The 25,269-nt window shown below is 40.2% G+C and overlaps 1 protein-coding gene across 1 annotated transcript in view; it reads left to right on the top strand.

Moving 5' to 3' along the window:
* Dhc93AB (Dynein heavy chain at 93AB) overlaps window positions 1–25,269 on the top strand; it is a 169,222-nt gene that overhangs the window by 131,561 nt on the left and 12,392 nt on the right. Inside the window, exons 61-77 of the mRNA XM_071591717.1 lie at window positions 5,632–5,760; window positions 5,939–6,092; window positions 8,826–8,968; window positions 9,297–9,466; window positions 9,626–9,764; window positions 10,226–10,390; window positions 11,245–11,438; window positions 12,359–12,563; window positions 13,043–13,348; window positions 13,476–13,646; window positions 14,807–14,955; window positions 15,447–15,614; window positions 19,940–20,072; window positions 20,914–21,057; window positions 21,162–21,299; window positions 23,205–23,430; window positions 24,325–24,500. Of these exons, the coding sequence (XP_071447818.1) occupies window positions 5,632–5,760; window positions 5,939–6,092; window positions 8,826–8,968; window positions 9,297–9,466; window positions 9,626–9,764; window positions 10,226–10,390; window positions 11,245–11,438; window positions 12,359–12,563; window positions 13,043–13,348; window positions 13,476–13,646; window positions 14,807–14,955; window positions 15,447–15,614; window positions 19,940–20,072; window positions 20,914–21,057; window positions 21,162–21,299; window positions 23,205–23,430; window positions 24,325–24,500 (2,910 nt within the window). The remainder of the gene's footprint in view (window positions 1–5,631; window positions 5,761–5,938; window positions 6,093–8,825; window positions 8,969–9,296; window positions 9,467–9,625; window positions 9,765–10,225; window positions 10,391–11,244; window positions 11,439–12,358; window positions 12,564–13,042; window positions 13,349–13,475; window positions 13,647–14,806; window positions 14,956–15,446; window positions 15,615–19,939; window positions 20,073–20,913; window positions 21,058–21,161; window positions 21,300–23,204; window positions 23,431–24,324; window positions 24,501–25,269) is intronic.

Here is a 25,269-nt window from a genome sequence, read left to right as displayed (position 1 = left end):
CAGGCAGCGCAGCTGGGCGCGATGTAAAGGCGGCAGGCCATCTTTCGTCCGATTCTGCTGCCTCCAGCTGTGGCGCGGTGTGGTGAAGCGGTAGAGCTGCCTGGTGGTTATAAATTGGTAGGTTGGATACCGTGAAGGCAGGTTTGAGTCTGTCGAGAGAAATGAACACATCACGGTTTGGTAAGCGGACTTTGTACGCCTTATCATTCCGTTCTAAAACTTTAAACGGCCCGTCATACGGCAGCTGAAGAGAACCCCGCGGGGGGCCGTGCCGGACGAAGACGTGGGACGCCGTCGGCAAGTCTTTGAAGATGAAGACCTGACGGGAACCGTGGTGGGCAGCGGGGCGAGGGCTCAACTCCCGGAAATGCTCGCACAACTGGGACATGAAGGCGGTGTCAGCTGGCTGCGATGGAGAGGTTGGTGAGAGGAATTCTCCGGGAAGGCGGAGAGGCTCCCCATACACTAACTCTGCAGTGGAGGCATCTAGGTCTTCCTTCCAGGAGGCGCGGAATCCCAGGAGGATGGCAGGAAGTACGTCCACCCACTGAGTGGTCCCGTGGCAACGGATGGCGGCCTTCAGCTGTCGATGGAACCGTTCTACCATCCCGTTCGCCTCAGGATGGTATGCTGTCGTCCTGAAATGCTCCGCGCCGGCCATGAGGGAGAGCTGGCGGAAGAGGTTGCTTTCAAACTGCCGTCCTTGGTCGGTAGTGATGCGTTGGGGTGAGCCGAAACGCGACATCCATCCGCTAAAGAAAGCGAATGCCACTGTCTCGGCCGAAATGTCACCAATCGGTATTGCCTCGGGCCATCGGGTGAAACGGTCCACGCACGTAAGGCAATATCGAAATCCACGTGAACTTGGGAGAGGTCCGACCAAATCAATGTGGACGTGCTCGAATCTCCGTCCGGGAGACGGGAAATTGCGCACAGGGGAGGCAACATGGCGAGTCACTTTTGCCTGTTGGCACGGGATGCACGCGCGTGCCCATTCGCGGCAGTCTTTCCTAATAGAGGGCCACACGAAACGCGATGTCACGAGTTTTATCGTCGCTTTCGCTCCGGGATGCGCCAGGTTATGAAGCGAATCAAACGCCTGACGCCGGAATGTGGGAGTGACGTATGGGCGAGCACAAGGGGTGGAAGTGTCACAAAACAAGTGCACAGCACAACCGGGAACAGGAAGTCTTCTGAGCTTGAGGGAAGACTCTTCGTTCTTAAGGAGCGCAGCAAGTTCAGCGTCTGCCTCCTGTGCACGGCCTAACTCCTCAAAATTTACCGCGGAGGACAAGGAATCGATGCGCGATAAAGCGTCCGCCACGACATTATCCGCGCCGGCTACGTGACGAATGTCTGTCGAGTATTGGCCGATCAGGTCGAGGTAGCGGAATTGACGGGGCGAACATCTGTCAGGTTTTTGCTGGAACGCGTACACTATCGGCTTGTGGTCTGTAAAAATTGTAAAATTCCGACCCTCCACCATGTGGCGAAAATACCGGACCGCCCGATAAATCGCCAGGAGCTCCCTGTCATAAGGGCTGTAGTTTCTCTCGGCCGAGCTTAGTTTTTTGGAGAAGAAACCAAGCGGTTGCCAACCCGCCTCTGTGCGCTGCTGGAGCACAGCTCCCAGGGTGAAGTCTGAGGCGTCGGTAAACAGGCCGAGGGGAAGGGAGGGGGCCGGATGGGCGAGAAGCACAAAGTTCGAAAGAGCGTCTTTACACCGCTGAAAAGAAAGGCGCAGTTCGGGCGTCCAATCCACTTTGTCGCGGCCGTGTACACCACCGCGTAGCACTTCACTGAGGGGGGCCTGTAAGTCGGCGGCATGGGGAAGGAATCTTCTATAAAAATTCAGCATCCCCAAGAATTGGCGGAGCTGTTTCACCGTCACAGGGAGTGGGAAGTCGGCGATAGCACTCACTTTGTCACTTAAAGGCGTTGTACCCTCGGCACTTACACTATATCCTAAAAACTTGACATTGGGAACACCAAAAACACACTTTGCAGGATTAATGAGCACACCGTATGATTTTAATCTGCCAAAAAGCTCACGCAGGTGATGCTCATGTTCGTCCTTATTTTGGGAGGCGACCAAAATATCGTCTAAATAGACGTAGCAGAAGGAGAGACCTCTGAGTGCCTCGTCGAGGAAACGTTGGAAAGTCTGTGCGGCGTTTCGCAGTCCATATGACATAAAGGGAAATTCAAACAACCCAAAGGGGGTCGTGATTGCAGTCTTCGGTATGTCTTCCGGGTTCACAGGTATTTGGTTATATGCCCTCACGAGGTCAATGGTGGAGAAAACACGAGCACCATTGAGGGATGCAGCGAAATCCTCGATATGGGGGACAGGATAGCGATCGGGGATGGTCCTAGCGTTTAACGCGCGATAATCCCCGCATGGGCGCCACTCGTCTCCCTTCTTGGGCACAAGGTGGAGGGCGGAGGACCAACAGCTATCCGAGCGGCGGGCTGTCCCTAATCGCACCATTAATTCAAATTCCCGTTTGGCTGCGGCAAGTTTGTCGGGAGCAAGCCTACGTGGTTTACATGACACCGGCTGACCTGCGGTCGTGCGAATGAAATGCACTGTGGAGTGGGACGCATGACCGGGTGTCCCTGCTGGACGCGTAATTTCAGAAAAGCGCGAGAGAAGAACGTGAAAACGGGTTTCTCCGACTACCGCCTTTATCTGCGTTGCCGGGAGGCGTACAATATTTCCGGCGACGGAAATTGTCGTCGAACTGTCTGTAAGACGAGAATTCTTAACGTCCACCAAAAGACTGAAATGTGTTAAAAAGTCCACTCCGATAATAGGCTGTGCAACGTCTGCCACAACAAACCTCCACGTGAAGTCGCGGCGCAGACCGAAATTTAGGTTTAATACTTCCCAACCGTACGTATTTATTACGGAATTGTTGGCAGCAAAAAGTTGGTAGTCGGTCCGCTGTCTAGGACTTTTGACGAGCGATAGGGGAAACACAGAAAGGTCAGCACCAGTGTCAACAAGAAACTGTACCTTTGTGGTCGTGTCCGTAACGAAGAGGCGGCTTGCTGTAGGGCTAAGGTCGGCGGCCGCGTCTACATAGTGCCCGCGGTGTTTTCCGGCACCTGGAATGAGCACGGCTGGGTGCAGTGCCGCGCGTCGGCACCAAACTTCCGGTGATACCAGCAGAGTTGTGGCGTCGTACGGCGTCCTGATGGTCCGTCTTCAGAGCCGCGAGATTGGCTGCGGGAACGGGAATGGCCTCGGAAACGGGAGCGTTCCTCTCGAGGGTGCCGCGCCACCGAAAGAGCCGCAACTTGCCGGGTGAGGTCGTCCATTCGGTTCAGGAGGGAGGCCAACATGCCCGAGCATCCACCGGAACAAGATGGCGGGTCGGAACTCACCTCGCTTACCTGAGCGTGGGTAGGAGCGGGCACTCGTTCCTGGGGTATCACCTCACTGATTCTGTCGGCGAGGGAAGCCACGGCGTCTAGGTCGACGCCATCTTGAGCCGCTAAGATGGCGTGGAGAGGCGTGGGTAGCCGGGTGAGCCACAGCGACCGCATGAACTCGTCAGGCATCGACGAGCCTGCCAAGTCCTTAAGATGGCGGAGAAACTGGGATGGCTTCCTGTCGCCCATCTCTTCTCGCTCAAGGAGTCGCCTAATCACATAGCGAGGCAGATGTAAAGATATTCGGGCTCGACCAAAACGGCGTGGTCAGGGCATGGCTAAGCACGTAGGGCGAAATGAATCACGTCGGGGTCACCACTATTGAAGGAGGTATCGTGGTGGAAATAATGACACCTCCTAACAATTAACAAAGTTTATTGTGCTCAGAAAATTAAAACCTTGATGAGGCGATTGAACAGTAATTATTCAGTAAATATTCGGCCGTGCGGTGGCGAAGCCAGGAGAGAATCCTTCACCAGGAAGCAGCGTCCTTGGGTTGACCACGATGGCGGCGCGCGTGACGGTCCAGAGCCAGTCAGAGAGAGAGAGTGGCTCTGGCGGCGTGGTTGCGCCCTGGCGGCGGACCCTGGTGGCGAACGCCGGAAGCCAAAACACTTGCCGGCGAAGGCGCGTTCGCAATGGCGCTCAATGATGATTCAAGGGTTGAGCCGCCACAAGAATCAAATTGAATCTTCAGCTCCACATAATTCCTACTTCCCTTCACACCAAGTCAAATTCCTGTGCCATTCCTCCCTCAATCTTGCTCATGCGGCATTCTTTTTTATATGAAACTAAGAGGTGGCATTTGGTAGCGGGAGGGAGAAGACCATGAGGAGGAATGCATTAAATTGATGAATGCACATTACAGTGGTAAAGGACAAGTCGACTATATGAGAGTGTTCATGAAACTATTCCAGGACATTCTCATGCTCTAAAAGCTTTTGTCTAGTAGAAAATGTTGTAAGTCTTCTTAAAATTTACTTTGAAGGTGCATTTTTCAATGCCATGTGGCAAACGGTTAAAAATTATAATGGTGCCATGTGAGGCCCCTTACTATACATTGCAGTGCAATGACAAAATTCATGCATGCACATCCATTCTCTGTTGAGTTTTATTGCCACACATGTGAGCATTGGTGCTAATTTTTTTCCAGTTATCCTTTATGTAAGGACATATGTAATAAACATACAAACAAGGCAGAATAAAAGTTTATTTAAAAAAACAACCAATGAGCATGGGGCTCACCAGCCGATAACGACTGCCAATGCAGTGAATGTCTCTCTGGGTATTTGTATTATTGTTATCAAAGGAGTCTTTACTTAAACCGATTTTCTCCATAGAACTGGCTCATTATCAGTGTTCCGTAATGTATACCATCTTTCTGTGGTTTTATGATTTTTCTAATGGGATCTATGTAAAAGTGTTTCTACCATAAACCCATTGCCTCTTTTCTGCATGACAAATACTTTTTGGAAGCCAGGGAATTATATCACAATCTATTTGCTATAAATTATCAATTTATGTATAGTGTAACTTTAAAATGAAAATAGAGTTTTTATATATGAAACAGAAGCTTTAAACTTATATTAACCATATACATCATGGTATGGCCTGCTGAGATTTAGCTCTATAACTATGACTGCCAGATTTGATCTCAGTAGATTGTTATTAATTCTCACCCAAGATATGAGCCTAATTATTTTGACTTTAAAGTAATATGCATGAATTTTATTGTTATTTGAATTTCCATGGTACAAAGAGGAGCACTGGATTGCATTGATTTAATTAATAATAGTTGAAGAATGAAATATTTAAATGTAAATGGTGAAATGAAATGATTTGTAGCATATCGCTATAGGTTAATTTATGCACTGAAAACCATAAATTTGCTCAAGGTATTTAATTAGCTTGGCCAATGAAATAATTTTTTTTAAAAAGAAATGAAAGATTGTTTCTTATATAAATGCTTTATAATATGTGTCACTAATGACCCATTGGATAATAATGGTATAACGTAAATGTATATCTACTTGTCTATAAGGATCCAAATTCTCTATGAACTGTACAGATGAAATTTTTTCTACATCAGCTATTAAATGGTTTTTCTTGTGAGGACTCTTAGTGTAATTTTCCATATTCCCATTGATGTTGAACACCAGAAGCAATGGTTTTGAAACAAGTGCTCATTTTCAGGCCAACCTCACTGAGTTAAAGTCATTTGGTTCTCCCCCTGGTGCCGTGACCAATGTGACTGCAGCCGTCATGGTCCTGCTGGCACCAAATGGGAAGATCCCAAAAGATCGCAGTTGGAAGGCAGCCAAAGTAAGTGAAGTTGTATGATGATAGTTGGTCACCATTTTGATGAAACCATATGGTGCTAGTGATGAGAGCATAAGGCTGCGGCATGTACCATTTATAGAGATCACTGTTTCTCGTTCCTCTATTGCCACAAATTTGCAATTCCTCCTGAACATGTCTGAAATATTTTCCATTTAAACAGATTGTTATGGCCAAGGTGGACCAATTTTTGGATGGCCTCATTAATTATGACAAGGAGAATATCCACCCTGAAATCATAAAGGCAATCCAGCCCTATCTGAAAGACTCTGAATTTGAGCCAGAGTTTGTTCGGAGCAAATCTGCTGCAGCTGCAGGTGAGTGTAGATGGCACTTCAAGTTTACAAGTAGCATTGCCAGAAATGTAAAATACCTGCCTCAGTAATCTGTAGGTATAGTAAGAGTGACAGATTGATTCAGTATCTTAATTTTAAAAGCAACGTTATTTTTTTATTTAGACATGAGAAGGAGTATTCAAAAAGGAGGGAATAGAGGCAAAGAGAATAAATGAAGACAATTAACATGACAGGTGAAGATCATAATTTGAGATCATGAGAAATTCTATAATCTATATCAATATGTCAGTGTTGTCAATTATTGTCACTGATTTAAATCAGTGTGCTAGCCATGTTTATAAAAGTTCCCTGGACAAATCCCAAAGAGCGTGTGATGAATTGCTGTAAAGATCAAATTACATGCATAGATAATTAAGGAAATTATCTGAGTAGAATTAGATGTTTTTGCTAATGATTTTGGTGAAGCAAAGTTGGATTTTCAGGACACATAACCCCTATTTTGAGATACTCAGCTCAAAAGCACATACATGGACTCAATTGCTGTGGACACCAAAACATACATAAATGATGAATGTACGAAAATCGAATGTGTCTGGGTTCTAATACAAAGTCAATGCAAGAAGAAGGCTGCGTGGGGGCATGTACCTCAATTCTCTCATGCTCAAGTTGTTCTGGAGGGGGCACCCATCTTCCGCATATGTAGTATCTGTGTATCTGGCACCATACATATTACCATTCAAAACTACCTAGAGGCCAAGAGCCAGGCATCTTGAATGTCCACTCCATCCCTGATTCCTGGTCGTGCTCACTCTCAGGCTTCAGTTTCTCCCTTCCCCCATGACCGCATGGGACTGCCATTCAATGAATGTGGTGCTCGGTGCAATATTGCCTACCCTTCTTTGTTATTTTTGAGCTTCCCCTTCTATCCATCGTCTTTCTCTGTAGGGGAGATACCTCACGCCATCCACTGCCCAAACTGTGGGGTGTCACTTTCTCAACCTGTAACTTTAGGGGTGGATACCATAGGTAGTATGTCCATGACTTGTTAGAATTTCCCCTTCTTACTTTCCAGTTCTGTGTGATCTGTCTTGTAATGGTTGAGGTCGTTTTTATTGATGGTTGTGGTTCATTTTTATTCTCTTTTTTTTTTCGTATATCAAAGAACTAATTTATTGGGTGAAATTTAGGCTTGTTTTGAATTAATTCTTCATCCAGGATATATTTATGAATATTTTTTCCCTTTTCTCGTCCTCTCTAAACATCATCCATTATCCCTTAATCATCCCACCTGGTGCCTACACCCCCTGCTGAACACCTTTTTGGTAGATTGTGGGGTGTTATGTAGATGTAGACATTAAACGATGTAACACAAGCCCTGATAAGCAATCCCTGGTAATTCATTGTTTCAGAAATTTGAGTCACAGTATACATTTTGTTAGACACCAATTATGGCATAAGATCATGAATGCCATGGGCACACACTGTTAATGGGCAATAGTGTTCCCCTAACTACTAATATTGAATGCAGAAGCATTTGAGCACCAGATGTCCGTATGAGGCCGAGGCCTCAAGTTGCGCTGCTTAATGCTATAATAGCCATTGATGAAACCTCTGAATTATGTGAAATACAAATGTATACTGTTAGTAGCATCTGTATGGAGAGGTACAGGTATATAATTCTCAGATTATAAATTTGCAAAATGTAAAGAGAATTACCATAATTTCATCCCATAAAATGCACTTGTTTATTCCAAAATGTGCTCTAAAAACAGCTGGCATCTTGTGGGACAAGGATATGTGGGTGTGAAGCTGAGGCTATGGAAGGTGTGGTCCAGGTGTCCTGTTGGTCTTCTGAAGAATTTGTCTTTATTAGTACATGATCAATTTAAGGCCCAGAAAACGGAGTCAACAAAAAGCCTTGGCCCCGAACGGAAGACATACAACTTGTTTTAATTCCTGGTGGATTAACCTCTCAATTGTGGCCTCTGGATGTTTCAGTCAATTAATCATTCAAGGGATTTATACATGAAGAGTGAATAAAGAGGATAGAGACACCAACTCATGATGTCACCCTGGCAGGAAGAATGAAATGGCCATTGATTTATAGTGTTTCTGAGGGGGTGAAAAAGTCCTGGCAGAAAGTTTAAATTTGGACTATTATAAAGTTTTTGAAAAATGTGGAACTAGCAGAGTGATATATGGAAGTGAAGATGACATTTTGTGTGAGGAAAGTGGCCACTCTAGTGGAAATAACTGCATGTATGATTTTAGCTGCAGTGTTGATGAATTTATGGGATCCTGGAATGAATAAACGTTTATAGAGTTGCTAATTTTTTTAATGTAACAATTCCATTTTCTTCAAAAAAGGTTTAACATTTAAAACATGTACATCCATTTCTGTCTGATCCAAGAATTTTTCATAAATTCCAACCAAAGAAATCACCAGGTAAGTCGCCATGGTAAGAATCTCAGTAACATTCCTTTCTCGACAGTCCTGTCTTGCTAGTTATGTCTGCGTCCATCATATTGGTTGGCTAGGCATGTAAAGTGGAATATTCTGCCACATGGGTCAGTATATGTGGAAGGACCTTGAGAACCAATAGTAAATCAGTTCGATTTAATGAGCAATACTGCTTACTGTATGCAATCTCCTATCTGTGTATATTCCCTATCAATATCCTTAACTTTGTCATTTACCTTCCACTCGGCCTTAATTTGTTACAATCTAGAAGCAGTTTTTCATTTAAATTTCAGGATTGTGTGCTTGGGTGATAAATATCATAAAATTCTATGAAGTTTACTGTGATGTGGAGCCCAAGCGTAAGGCCCTTGCTCAAGCCAACGCTGAGCTTGCTGCTGCCCAGGAAAAATTAAGTATTATCAAGAAGAAAGTTGCCGTAAGTTGACTTCTTGGGGAAACAGTTTACTTTTTAACATTGAATTAATGTCTTTAACTAAACAATGCTGCAATATTGCACTGAAACCTGATTATTCAAATTGTTTGAAGAGTTACAGTTTTGCCATAAATGTGGGTATAGTAAATACTGCCCACTGGACACTGTTAAACTATTGGTACAGGATTAATGGACTAGTGAATTGATTAGGAGTAAGATAGAAATGTGTAATTTGATTGCATTCCTCCAATGCAGCATGGCATGCTACAGCTGTCCATTGGTTGATATGTAAGTATGCTTGATATGTCCCATCTCACTCTTTTTTGACAAGTCGCTGGAAGAGCAACTAGCCACTTTGACTGCAGATTTTGAAAAGGCATCAGCTGAAAAGGCACGCTGTCAGGAAGAAGCTGATGCCACAAGCAGAACAATAGGACTTGCCAACCGCTTGATTGGAGGCCTTGCATCAGAAAATGTCAGATGGGCTGAAGCTGTGGCCAAGTATGTTTGAAAAACTCTAAACATTTGAACAGACAGTTCACATGAATCTACATTATTTAATATCAATTAATGAAGCCAGTTTTATAATTATGTACAACAGGGTAGAATGTGTGGGCTATGTTATTAAACTTGTTCACTTTGGAAATTATTTCTTTGCAGTTTCATGCGCCAGGCAACAACACTGCCAGGAGATGTTCTTCTTGTCACAGCATTCATCTCTTATGTGGGATGCTTCACCAAGCAATACCGCCTGGATCTTCTCAGTAAGCAGTGGCTGCCTTTTGTGAAAGCTTTGGAGGTTTGTACTTTATTCAAATACCTAATTATCTACCTCACGTGAGCTAAACGTGCATGTAAAATTTGAAATGCATTGATTGTACACATTATATTGATTGTACTATTGTATTTGTATTGATTGTACAATTGTATTGTACTATTATATTATGTTGATTGTACTAAGCTTATTAACATAAGCAGTATGTACATACTGGACTTTAAGATAAAACTATTCCGATTTCTCCACATGAAGTATAAACATTAAAATACTTGTTCCTTTTTGTTCTCACCCAAGTTTTTTTTGTGAATTCTAACCCAAGAAATAACAGTGAGCCTTATAGGTTGGGAAATACAGTAATTTTAATGTATCAATGACTGCTTACGAATAAGTAAGTTGTTTACTGAATTCATATTTAGGTGTTATCCAGGGAGCAGGAAAGTGACTGTATTTCTAAAGGTCTCTTTTCCCCATCCTTCATACAGCCATCGGTTCCTACAACTGAGGGCCTGGACCCCCTCTCCCTGCTCACTGATGATGCACAGATTGCCATTTGGAACAATGAGGGCCTGCCAAGTGATCGCATGTCCACTGAGAATGCAACGATCCTCACCAACTCTGATCGCTGGCCCCTCATGATTGATCCACAGGTCCGAAATTGGAATATTACCTGGCAGTTATTGAGGACTTTTAAAATCAATTGTAACTAAATTAGTGTATAAATGTTTGCTTATGTCCTACAAAGTACTAAACAACATATATTAAGTGGCAAATTTTCAGAGCATTGTCTTTGGAATAGGCTGGTCACTCTAAGTATTTCAGACCATGTTAAAGTTATCTTTTTCTGGCAATGCTTATTGGAACTGGCTCATAATAGTATAAAGTCATAACTTATTTCTTTCAACTAACATTAATTTAAAACGACCTCAGTTTCATTGAAATTCGGCATCATTAGGTGATTGCCATTCTTTCCAAATTCTTTGAAAGATGTATCTCTCCTAACCATCCCTTCCCCTTCCCTCCCCCTCCTCTTCATCCATCCTCCTCTCACCACTAGACTACCTTCCTCCCCCACTCCTATGGACTTTATAAATTATGCGGTTTTGGCCTGTTAAGATCTTCTGATGAGGTTGAATTTCACCAAAACTAAGGTCAAGTTGAATAAATTTATTTTTAAAGACCAAGTGGCATTTATATACAAGGAAGGAAACACTTTGTAGAATCCACAATTTTTTTGTACATGATGTATCCTCAAAACCTGAATCAGTGATTTACAAATTTGTGAAATATCTACAGTATTCCTTTCAATGTGTAAAGATGGCAAAAGTTCCCAAAGTGACAGTTGAAATTATTTAGACTAAGACTTCATTTCATTCTTAATGTCTGATTACCATTTGCCATTCAACAATGTCCAGTTTTGCCTGGGCAACTTTCGCCAGTGGTGTGGAAAGAGGTTGGCTGCCTTGAGTGACACTCACTGCAGTGACATGTGTGTCTTCTGTAGCTTCAGGGTCTCAAGTGGATCCGCACAAAGTATGGGAGTGCATTGCGAGTGATCCGTCTTGGGCAGCGTGGTGCTTTGGATGCCGTGGAAGCAGCCCTGTCGGCCGGTGACACAGTGCTTGTTGAGAATATTGGCGAGAGTATTGATCCAGTGTTGGACCCCCTGCTTGGCCGCAATCTTATCAAAAAGGGCAGGTAGGCATCTCGCAGACAAAGGGACTCTGGGTCATCAGTCTAGAGGCCTCATAAGTCCTCCATACCAACAAAATATGAGGTGCTAGAGACATCACTTCCATTTTTGCTACCTCTTATCATTAAGGTGCTACCTGGAATCTGGACTTATCTTGGAAAAAATTATTCAAAGTTTGAATAAATTATGAGAATTGCTGCCTATGAAAAACTGCTGTGAAAATAATGCAAAATAACACTCTTGTATATCAGCATAATTTGGGCGGTATAATTTATCTGAAATGGGGCCATTATGCTGTAGGAACCATTTTGAACAATGGCACAAAGTTGAGGACTTACTCTGAAATTATTAGTAAGACAATGTGCTGTCATTTAAGAGGGAAAAGATTGTTCCATGTGACTTATTAAGACTGGGTGAAGAGTAATTGGAAGCAGCTAAAAATGACACAATGCCATTTACAGAAACTGCTCAGTTACTGTTAATGTAAACAAAGATGATTTGTGCACAAGGAAAACTTTACTTAATTATATGGAAATTATCTGCTCAAGAATTAACATTTCAGTGCCATAATGGTAGAGCACTTGTCTTACTCAATGGACATTGGTTTAAATTGAGTGATGGCCCTGGTTGGATTGGGTGAGGCCGACATTTTGATTTATATTAATTTGTGTACAAGAAGTGTTGTTTCAGATTAATCTTACCAATGATGTAAAAATGACTAGTGAAGTTCATGTTATCTATATTCTATGCTTAATTAGTAGTCTACATGCTCATTGAGTTATTATTCAATGTTCAACTCATTGCTAGATTATTCATCTGAATATTGACACTCCTCTCACGAGGCTTCTTCAATTCAAACAATTCTTGCTCCTTCTGGCAAATTTCAGGTTTCCCTTGGAATCATGGCCTCTTGTTTCAATTCCAGGGCCATTAAAATAGGAGACAAGGAAGTCGAGTATAACCAGAATTTCCGTCTCATTCTTCACACTAAACTGGCGAATCCACATTACAAGCCTGAGATGCAGGCACAAACAACTCTCATCAACTTCACTGTTACCCGAGATGGCCTTGAGGATCAGTTGCTGGCAGAAGTCGTGAAAGCTGAGAGGCCAGACTTGGAGGAGCTGAAGGTAGGGATGCACTATCACATAATCATTATGTATTAGTAAAAGCCACTCTATGAAGGATGTGATTGAATGATCAGAAGGTGAGCACTGCAAAGGAAAATGCCATATTTTGCACTGCAGTCACAACCGTGTCCTTCGTAACATGCAGCATGCTATTTTTTTCATATCATAGGATTTACTAAATGTCCTAGAGTAATATTTACTGATAACACTTTATAAATTAATCTAATCTGAAAAAATAGTGTTTAATTGAGCAATATCCAAGATGCGCAGATATTCAGTTTTCAAAATACAAGTTTTCATGGTAGGATATTAATTATTACAACTGATGTTTGCATCTGCGGTCCATTAAAGAAGAGATGAGAGAGAATGGAGTAAGTTTCGGTGTGGAAACCCCAAGTATTGCCAGCAATTGATATCTCTGTAGGGTAGCATCTTCACAGCGTCGACTTCATCTGTACTTTGACCTCCTTGCAAAACAGGCTGATTTGACCAAGCAGCAGAATGACTTCAAGATCCTCTTGAAGTCGCTGGAGGATGACCTCCTCTCGAGGCTGTCCTCAGCTGGGGGGAACCTCCTGGGAGACACAGCTCTCGTGGAGAACCTAGAGACGACCAAGGGCACGGCGGCTGAGGTGGAGCGAAAGGTGGCCGAGGCCAAGTTGACGTCATCTCGCATTGATGAGGCGAGGGAGCTATACCGGTTGGCAGCCGCGAGGGCATCACTCCTGTACTTTATCCTCAATGACCTCAACACGATCAACCCAATCTATCAATTTTCTCTCAAGGTGGGCCACACCAATCAGTCATGTATTTGTGGAGTGTATTCCTACCTCTGTGCATTGTGATACTTGAAAAGCTGTGGGATTGGTGATTTATTTCAATGCAACAAAGATATTTTTTTATTTGGAACAGGCATTCAGCGTTGTGTTTCAAAAAGCTATTGAGAAGGCAGATGCAGCAGAAGCAGTAGAGACAAGAGTCATGAACCTGATTGATTGCATCACTTATTCTGTGTACATGTACACAACAAGAGGACTTTTTGAGTGTGACAAACTCATATTTGCTTCGCAGATGGCCTTCCAGGTGATGGAGATACTATTACCATCTCATATTTCTCTTTAATGTTGCATTTTTCAATTTATTTCCCAGCATTTAATTTGATCATTGCTTCTAAGATATTTTGAAAACTTTAAAATTCACATTGATGAACAATGCCTAAATCAAATGGTATTAGCTTTTCTAATTAGCATTGAAAGTTATTGTATATTAGGCATTGTTGATGAGGACCATCTGGGTCCTGATGCGTAAAGCAAAAAGTTAATATATGTATTATTCTTAAAAAAATAATCATCTATGAAATATAAAACTTTCCAAGCCAGGTGCACCGTGAAAATAAGATGTGCTAAGTGTTCAAAAACATGTATTTTCATTTGAAAATCTCCGTAAATTAACTAGACAATATTGTAAACTCAAATGTAGCAGTAAAAGACCCCTTATGACTATGATTGCAGAATAATGGATTGAATTGAATGCATTGTTGTAACTTTGTTTTATTTCACACTTTTTATTATTATACCTTGACTGGTTTCAACATAAAAACTTCATTTTCAAGATTAATTGCTTCCGCACTTTTCTCATAGGTGAATATCTATTTTATGCCTACTGAACAACTAATGGGAGAAAGAGGGGAGGGATGGAGGTTAGGAAAGGAAAGAAGTCATAATTGAAAAGCCGTTATTAGGAGACTGATCAGTTCTTTTAGCATTGAAGGAAAGCAGGAGATAGAAGGGGATCTGAACAGTTGTGAGGAGTGAAGGATTCAAAGGAACAAAGTAATTTCAAAACACTATCACAGTTTCAATTTAATCAATGCCAATGTGGCTTTGCTGATCCAGTTGGCCACTAAATGTATGAACTGAGATGGAAAGCTGAAAGGTGATGCAAAGTACTTTACAATCACGATATAGCGTTAGTGATACCTTATTATTTGAATCCTCTTAAAAAGTATTCAGGCATGATCCCAGTAAGTGTTGCAATATCTCAAAATGTGTTCGCTTAGTGAGTGAATGCTCATATTGATTGAATCTCTTGCCAATGTTCAGTTAAAAGATTGGACCAATATGAGCATTTACTCACTCACTAATTACATTTTTCCTGAAGTTTTGAGGTAAATGATTCCAGAATGGATCACCGTTTTCATGTATGTTCTGCACTTTGGAGTCATGATTGATTTCCTTACTCAGATCCTGCTAATGAATGAGGAGATTTCTTCCATGGAGCTGGACTTTCTGCTTCGCTTCCCCGTCACCCCTCATGTGTCTAGCCCTGTAGACTTTCTGTCGGACACTAGCTGGGGAGGCATTCGTAGCCTGTCTGGTAAAGATGAGTTCAGGTATGTACCTGTATATCCTTCTCCAGTTTTACAGTGCACTCATTAGCAATTCAATGAAACCTCAAATGCATATTCTTTCAGTCTGTTAAGTTTTTTTATTAAGAGTGCTATCATAAATAACTCATTTTTAACATTTTATAACTTTTAACTAAGACTAAAATTTAAAGTAGGTGAGATGGCAATGGCTGGTTATTTATTTAATGCTGTTATATTTATTATCACTTTATTTCAGTCTGCTACATATATAATTTTTCTAAATTCAAACCTTTATTTATACATTGTGATAGCATCTTAACCAGAAAAAGAAATAGGAGATGATGGCATTTAAGTGGTCATATTGTTTTTCTAGATTAAACTCACTAGCTTTGAAAAAGTGCACTCATAAAATGTGAGGTATTGGAATGCTTATAATTTAAATAATGCTGACACAGTATGTACTGTTCTATGTAAGAAACAATACTGAGCCTTACTTCTTGTTGCATGCCCTTCAGGAATCTTGATCGCGATATTGAGGTCTCTTGGAAGCGATGGAAGAAGTTGGTGGAGTCCGAGTGCCCAGAGAAAGAAAAGTTTCCGCAGGAATGGAAAAACAAGTCTGCCCTGCAGCGTCTTTGCATGTTTCGTGCCCTTAGACCAGACCGCATGACATATGCCGTGGCGTATGTATTTTCTTCATTTTTGAGAGTTCATACACATTTAGTCAAAACAGAACATTTTATTTTTATGAAATAGCATTTTGTTTATGAAAGACAGCTTTCTCTTATCACATAGTACTCCTTTCCTGATACCATTTCCAATTTTCTCACCATACCAGCGCAAGCATTGACCAATCGACCATGTACTCCCCTTTGAAGATCAGATGAGGATTCCTCAAATGTTTTCCTTTAGACAAGGATGGGTTACATTATAGCCAAGTTTTTACAAGTTCAGTGAATCCACCATACTCTTCATCCTGTTTTACATCTGATTCGATGTATTGCCCACTTGATGTAATTGTTAAACGATCTTGTTTTCTCCCACAAGATATCCTCCCTATGGTAGGATTTGTGGGCTAATCAAACATCTTAGCCACTGCCCTGCTCTGCTCACATATATGAACTGAACTCTTTCACTCCCAGGAGTGCAGCACAAGCAAGGATCTCAGTCACTCATGGTGTCTTTGATAAAGGTTTGTTAAGGCTCTCTGGACCTAAAAAAGAACTTCATTTTGTCATACTCTAATTTTGTATTTTTACTTTTTTATAGTTAATCTCTGTTACAAAGTCATATCCCCTCCGTAAAAATTTTTCTTAAAAACTTGCATTTATATCTATGAATGGCATTCACACTTCAATTGAAACTATTGCTGTTTTTATCACCTTCAAGCTTCATGGCTTTTATGTGGCTGCAGCAAAGGGTTGGGAGGAATGGGGAAGGAGATGACCATAGAGCCCACAAACATCTGAGGATGAGAATATCCTCAGATTAACACTTGTATAGATAGTGGTGTATCTAAGGTCACCTTTGCTTTTGTTAGTCATAATTCACAGAAAAAAAATGGTGAAGTCAGCATTGAATACTCAGCTCTCAGTAAAAGCCTCACTTTCCATAATTGCAGTTATACGCAAAAGCATGCCATAAGCTATTAATAACTGGTACTAAAGTATTATAATTGCATTCATTCTGTATAGAGAGTAATTTCATAATACTTTTTAATTTTGGTGATACTATAATACAAACCCTTTCCACAAGGTCTACAACTTTGATGTGATGGAAAGATATATGCGTTTTGATGACTCTGAGAGCTGTACTAGTAGGAGCAATGATATTTGCTCTTGGAAGGGTCACCCACGCCAGATGGTTCAAAAGGTAGGAGCCAGAAAGGTAGTCCATGCATTATCTGTGCCTCAGTGAGGTGGCATGCAAAGGCATCTGACACCAACAGGGCGGCCATTAAATGATCGTGCCACGTTAAAAACATTAAGGCAATAGGACCCCACTTCAACTTTCAAGACTTTCAAGATTCCAAGACTTTGAAGATGGAGATCATAATGAAAATGAGTCCTGACAACTATCAGCCCAATTGGTGTCATGTTGTGCCCAGCAGTGGGAGAGGCAAGGCTTCCGAGGTCATCACCTCATAGAATTCCTGCCAAGCAAAAGTGACGACAGCACCAGCACAGAAGACGCAGAAGAAGAAGAAGACCAAATTGGTTAGAATAGGAACTTTGAATGTTAGAACAATGTTGAGGACAGGAAAATCAGAGAACAGAAAGCAAGAGATGTAAAGAGGAAACATAGAAGTTTTAGATCTTTGGGAGGTGAGATGGAAGGATAGTGGGGATTACTGGAGTGATAGTTATAGAGTAATATACAGTGGAGGAAATGAGAGCCCGTGAGGGGTTACCATAATATCGAATGAAAAGAAAGGAAGAAGCTTAGTTAACATAGAGCAAGCAATGAATAGAATATTACTAGAAGAGATGAAAGCAGAATCGATGAATTTGGTCATTGTTCAGGTAAACCATACATGCCAACAAGCAATCATAAGAAGGGAGAAGTGGATAGGGTATACGATCATTTAGAAGACATAATTGCATGTGTTCCTGCTGGGAAACATTTGATAGTGATGGAGGATTAGAATGCAACCGTTGGAAAAGGAAGAGATGTTGATGAGGTGGGGGACTACAGTTTAGGCACGAGGAATGACCACGGGGAGAAAGCAGTTGAGTTCTGTAGGAGAAAGGGGCTAATCAACACCAACACTTGGTTTAGACACCACAAAGGGCATTAGTATACATGGAAAATGGCAAGGGATTCAGAATGGTTAAGTTGGACTATATTGAGTTGGACTATATTTTGGTAAGATAGAGATTTGGGAACTGCATGATCAATTCACAGTTTACTGGGAGTGAATGCAGACTTGGATCACAATTTAGTAGTTGTGAAGTGTAGTGTTTGATTCAAAAGGATAAGGTAGGGAAAATGATGTTGGAAATGGAATGTAGAAGAATTAATCTGATTGACATGGTGGGAGTTTCAGCAGGTTGGAGAGAAAAGTATGAGTGAGAAAAGAGAGCTGGGTACTCTAATAAAGTGAGAATATAGCACTTGTCCACAAAGTAAAGCTCAATTGATTGGTTAGAAAAAATAATTTTATATTTTGGAAAAGTGCTATATCCTTACTTTATTATGGGTTCCTTCCACTGCATCAATCCTGGAACTGTGTATCTTATTAGATCTGGGTAATATATAGGAAAAATGAGAACATATCAAAAAAAGAGTATGGAAAGCTGCAAGAGAACCTGTTGGTGTAGTAACTAGGAACAGGGCAAGAAAACCATGGATTATGGATGAGATGATTAGAAAGGCAGATGAGAAAGGAATTGGAAGAATTTAAATGTGGAGGTAGTTAGAAGGAAGTACGAAGAGTTAAATAATTAACTGGGGCCCACAATGAATAGAGTAAAAGAAGCACGCTGAAAGACATAGTGTGAGGATATGGAAAATTAACATTGGTGGGGTGAAATTGGTACATTGTACAGGAAGGTGCAAGCACTGTCCAGTGGTAAAAAGGAAAAAAATATCATTCAATCAAAGATCAGTTAGGAAAAATATTAGTTGAACTAGAAAAGGTCCAAGGGAGGTAGAAGGAATACATAGAACTGTATGGTAAAGGCATTAGTTCAGCAAGGTTAGACATCAAAAGAGAGTATGATGTAGATGCAGATAGCTTAGGTCCAGGCTTACTCAACATTGACATAGAAATGGCCAAAGGGAAAATGGCATATTTGAGTTCATTTCCCATGAGGGAAATGAACTCAAATAAGGCCATGAGGGTAGGCAACATTCCCTTGGAACTACTTAAAGATTTAGGAAAAGGTCGGAGGCAGAGTCTTTATGGGCTAATTCATAGCATTTATGATTGAAGGATTTGACAAGAAGACTTTGTGAGACTGGTGTCGTTCCTATCCCAATAAAGGGATATGGGGCAATATATGAGGAAAAGGAGCAATAAGCTTGATTTCTCACACAGCTATAATGGTTGTTAGAATCATCGATAAAAGGATGGGCAATACAGGTTGTGCTTTTGGTTCAGAGATACAAGTAAATATATTGTTGCCCAATTTTATAAGCTGTGTCCATCCAAAACCTACCTTAACCAGTAGAATACAAAAAATATATTGCAAATTATATAAAATGTTTCAAAGTGTCTGTGCAAATAAATAATTGATTATCTACAGATTTTCCACTTCAGGATTCCATGTTGGAATGCCTTGGGAGAAGACATGGCCGGCAGAACTCTGGGATGACTACTGCATTAATCTTATTCAATGGAGACATTCGAATATTTTTTTCAGATTAAAGAGAAAGAATTGGTTACAAATCAGTTTTTTGAGAAATACGTCCAGCAGACACAGCGTACAGTATAGAGAATAATAACACGTGTTTCGGACACGTCAATGGGGTATAGATCACATTATTCCCAAATAGAAATACAAAACACAGTTATGGCAGGAAACTAATATTGTTCTCATTGAGGTTGTGCTTTGTTTTGAGCAACTTCATCATTATGTTTTGAATATAAACAGTGAAAATTTACAATTTCATGTATTCCTAATACCCATTCTGTGGGTTTCTTATTTTGGTTGGTCAAAGTACCTATTAATTTTTCCATGGGAAAAAACAAAGTTCATCTGTTCATTCATTGCTATGACATGTTTGTCCTGTATGTGATTGTGTATAAATTTTAATGTCTCACGTATGAATTCTGGGGAAAAGACCTCTTGGTGGTAAGATGGATTGGTATCTCATGGCCTAGTACGAGTAACCAATAAAGATTCAAATGAAAGAAATAATTTTCTCACAATGCATTGGTATAATGCAAATGTATTCTTGGATTTCAGAGCAACCAATTCAGATGTAACAGCCAAGAAGTATGACAGCCTGGCTTTTGATTAGGTAATTTTTATTTTAACATCTTATGCAATTGATTTCTTTCAAGGGCATTCATTGAGGAGAAACTTGGTCCAAAGTATGTAGAAGGGAAAACACTGGAATTCTCCAAGTCATTTGAAGAGACCAGTCCATCAACACCAATATTCTTTATTCTCTCACCAGGAGTTAACCCACTTAAGGTATGCAAGTAAAGTGTAACACTATCAATTACTGTGATGACTCATGCAGGTGTTGGCTCAAAATTGGGAAAATATCTCAAGGTTGGGTTACTTAGGCTGTAATTATTTATCAAAAAATCAAAGTCCCAGCATACATACATAATTATGAATTGATGCATTAAAATGGTTCCGTGAGAGAACTTAAGAGATACTTAGGCAAATACCTCTCTAGTATAAATGTTTGCTTTAACTTCATGGACTATAGTGCTGTACTCACAACTGTGGTTACCTCATAGCATTGTAGTTATGGTAACTCCTTGATACCTTTTAGAACATCTTGTCCCTTCAAAGTCAGAGGACGCTTCTGTAGGTTAATTTGAATAAGTACTTAGATGGCAATCAAGATATCTAGGTTTGTATCCCAGTCTCTTTCTTTTTGCCCTCTGAAATTCCACACATTGAAATGGTTGTCCATCATTATATGCAGGTGAGGTTTGCCTATTTCTCAAGGGACTCTTAAGCAGTGCATTTTGCAAGAATCATTGGCACAATTTCAAATGAAATCATTCAGAACATTCTCCCAAAGAAATTAATGGGTTCCTTCATTGATTTTTTTTAAATATGAAACCTAATTATATGCTGTTTTAATTGATTTCCTTTTAGTATTGAACCAAGGAAGCCCAAGCTTTGGAAGCAATAGTTAATTCATAGGAATCTGATGAATTAGAATACAACTTCATTAATTGCAAATAAACACATTAACTGTTTTGGTGCCTTGGGGGTTATTCCAAAACTGCAATGTTATATGAATCATAATTCCCATTCTGTCTGGGGGTATACTAATTGTTATCAATGTATGTAGGATGTGGAAGCACTAGGCCGTTGTTTGGGCTTCACTATAGACAAGCAGAATTTCCACAATGTTTCCTTGGGCCAAGGACAAGAGGTGGTTGCTGAGGAAGCCATGGACATTGCTGCCAAATCAGGCCATTGGGTTGTTTTGCAGGTAATGCATCTTAAGTGCATCATAGTTCAGCCCACAATTAATTGACCCACATCTCTCTGTTCCTATCTCATGCTTGAGTCACCTCATGAACATTTTTTTCCCAGAATATACATTTGGTCAAAAAATGGCTACCTGCTTTGGAGAAAAGACTTGAGTACTATGGACAACATTCTCATCCAAGCTACAGAGTATTTATGAGTGCAGAGCCTGCAGCTACTGCAGCAGCTCACATAATTCCACAGGTAATCTTTCTTTCAGTCAATCAAAATAATCTTTCTGTTGATAATTTTCCCCATTGTTTTTTTCTAATTTAGTAGGTAGAAACTCAAATGAGTGTAAATTAATATGAAGATTTTATGTAGACAATTTGAAGGAATTGTATGCCCATATAGATAATTGAAAATACAAATCACTCTCCTCTGGGTTGCCACAACCTTCAATGCCTCTCTTTTGAAAGGAAACAATATTTTATACAGAAGTGAATGCCATCAATACCAATATCAATACTTTCTTAATTCCTCCCATTGTATTAAATCATATTTTATACGCTCATACAGATAGATACATGTGGTATTGGGAGGGAGGGGCCAAGGATAAACAGAGGGGTATATGTTATGAGTGATTGGTTGTTGAAAGAACAACAGAGGAAAGTTTTTACTAAAGAGAAAGATTTGATTAATGTGGCTGTGGATAGGAGGGAGGAAATAATAAATACTTAAAACAATAATCAAAACTTCCACTGTGGGTAGCTTTGTGTGGGGAACCGAGAGGGAGGCAGATGTGGAGGACATGGGTTACAGGATGGTCTGAGATTGTTAATTCTTAAATTTGGGGGTGAGGTACATTGGACAATATAAAAAGCAGGGCAGAGTGTGCATTGTAGGAGATAAATGACATCATGTCATTTTCCATCTTGCATGATTTCACAGAGTTGGGGGAGTTTTGGGATAATCATTGAAGTTATTCACATATCATCCAATGAGTAGAATTTTGTAAGGTCCTCAAAATTGGCATCTGTGTTGATGATGACCTCCTCGTTTGATGTGAATCGTTTTCCGTCAACCCATTTTTTCAAGTTTGGAAATAAAATAAAGTCGTCGGGGCCAATTCTAGTGCATACAGAGGATGTTATAATAATTTGAACATTGATTCCATAATTTTTGACATCAAAACTGTGTAGGTGTGCACCGGTACATTGTCTTGATGGAGGTGATTATTTTATTTGCAAAATGAAGATGTTTATCTTGATTTATTTGCTCTCCTGGAGCAGGAGAGAAGTATAATACTCTCCAATTATCATTTTTCCTTTTCCCAAGTAACTGATATTGATGAATTTGCATGCATCACAAAAAACCATGGCCATAACTTTGTTGGCCAATTTCACGGTCTTTGCCTTCTTTGGAGCCTTTAGAGACCCACTGTTTTGACTATCCCCTTGTCTCTGGAGTGTGTTAGTGTATCCATGTGTCAATCATGGTTATGTATTAATGCAGAAAGTCATTTGGATTGTGATGGGAAAGCACCCAACCAGCCCCTGAACCGGCCATACAGTTGTGTTTATTCTATACTGAGAGCAAATTCATCTTACCAGGATTTTTTTGCACTCAATTTTTTGTTTAATATTGGAAACAGTGTACACTTCTGATATGTATGTCTGCGGACTCCACTATTTCATAAAATTTGATTTGTAAATCACTCCATATTATGGATTTTGTCAATCACTTCAGAGGAAGTCACTTCTACTGAACTCCCCGAATGATGTTCGTCAATTGTGGATTTACGGCCATGTTTAAACTTACTTACCCAATTATAAAATGTTGCAAACACAGGAGCAGTGGAATGGACTTAATTCGACTCGGTTTGGATCTCTTTCAGTGTTAAGCTTTTTAAAATCATCACATGAAATTCATTTTTTTCCATTTTGCTAAATACACAAACATTTCTTGCTCCAATCGACCATGAAAATGTACCCAGTGATAGATATAACTGAAGCTTTAACAGCAGTTGATTGATAAATGAGGCTAACTTAGAGATAAACATTTTCAATACTACAGGCACAATCTCTTAGATATTCTAAGGAATTATTGAACGATTCTCATATTTAAAAAAGTAGTAAGTGACAGCTAATAATAAGTGACTTTTTGCAGGGGATTTTGGAGTCATCAATCAAGATAACAAATGAGCCTCCCACAGGAATGAGTGCCAATGTGCACAAGGCACTGGATAACTTCAGCCAGGAAACTCTGGAGATGTGTGGGAAGGAAGCTGAATTCAAGGCCATCCTCTTTTCCCTCTGTTATTTCCATGCTGTTGTGGCCGAGCGTCGTAAATTTGGACCCCAAGGGTGGAACCGCATATATCCCTTCAATGTTGGTGAGGTTTCACAGGCAAATGTATTAGCATGTGCCCTTGTTCATTCCCTGATTTGATTCAGTTTTCATTTAAAGATCCTTCACAATAAAGGTATGAATGATGTTTCCAATGGTGCATAAAACAGTTTTTTCATATGATCATTATCTTCTAGAAATTATTTCCCTTTGGCAATAATAATAGTTTATCAATATTCAGCTCGCCATTGTATGTATACTTTACTACATATTCACTCTTTGATCCACCACTTTCCATTGTCACAAATTTAAGAAACCCAGTATTATATTTTGTCACTTTACCTATGGTAGTTTTTCTCGTGCCAAAGATCGATACTGTCAATTGTCAAATCGATACCATCACTTTTTCCATCTATTGAGTGCATAAGCAGGGTCTTAAGAATTATCATCTTTGTGCTAACAATTCAGTCACTCACCAAAGTGACAATTTTGTATGCCACCATTTCCAGTAATACCAATCTTCCCCCCTGCCTTTTGCCAGAGTCATCCCTGAGCCAGACTCGAGGCATTCATGATATCGCAACTGAACATACAGCCTGTCCATCATATCTATTGAAAAACCCTTTTCCAGTAATATTTTTTCTCTTACTCTAGGCATAGTTCTGGTCTCATAATTTATTAACTCATAAATGTTTTCAGAAATTGAGTTATTTAAGTTTTATTAATGTCTTGACACTTAGCAATTGTCAAGCTCTCATTGATTTTGCACAATTAATGAAAGTTATTTGAAAAGTATGTATAGCAGGGTCACACTATCCTCAATTAATATTTAAAATAATTTTTTATGTAAGACCAATCAAGTATGACACAAAGGTAAATTACCATTGCAGTCATCTGTGTGTTATTTACACTCTAATGTTATTCATTCCTACCTTCAAAGGTGACCTCACAATTAGTGCCCATGTCTTATATAACTACCTGGAGGCGAACCCAAAGGTACCCTGGGAAGATCTTCGATACCTCTTTGGTGAAATCATGTATGGTGGGCATATCACAGATGATTGGGACCGGAGGCTTTGCATAAGCTATTTGGAGGAATTGATGCAACCTGATTTGGTAAGATAATCATTTGATTTCATACTACATACAAGTATGTCTTTAATACTTGTGCATGATGCACAGTCGCTTGCAAAGGTTTTGTGAAAATAGAGCAATGCTACTTCTGCTTATTCGACAAACAGGATTCCACTCTCTGATTAGTTGAGTTCCATTGATGTTTCATGATGACCAGAAATTATAAATGTTTACATATGCATAAATATTTAGCCACTGATGAGTCCATAGGATTTTTCCAATAAAACATCTCTTTGAAGTGACATCCAGACATCAATTAACATTGATGTCTGGAAATACAACACCAGAGCCTCCAAAGGCCTTAGGATTGTCACTCATAACTTAAGCCTTTTAACTAAGACCTCAATTTATGTAAGTGTCAAAATTTTTAATTACCTGCCAAGGAAACTAAGGGGAATCTCCTAACTTCCCACAGTAGAAATTTAATCTGCATCAATATCTTGTAAGAAATGTAGTTTAGTCTACCAATGAATGAATGTATTTGTCATGTATCTATTTGTATTGATTAGAGTCATGTTATGCACATGTGTGTGCATATGTCTACATGCATGTGCATATGCATGTGTGTGCTATATTCATATGAACTGTTCTATGCATGTAATCCACATGTCCTAGAGTGAAAGAACTATGCCACATCCAATGGGATCTCAATAATAACCTTACAAATTATGCTGAAATAATACTTTGATTTCTGTAGAAATATTAAAATTTCTTCACTCAAACTTGATGCATCAATTGAAAAAATAACAGT

Source organism: Hetaerina americana, unplaced genomic scaffold, assembly GCF_022747635.1.
Source record: "Hetaerina americana unplaced genomic scaffold, ioHetAmer1.1.p SCAF_5, whole genome shotgun sequence".
Lineage (NCBI taxonomy): Eukaryota > Metazoa > Arthropoda > Insecta > Odonata > Calopterygidae > Hetaerina > Hetaerina americana.
This window is presented reverse-complemented; position numbering and strand designations above follow the sequence as displayed.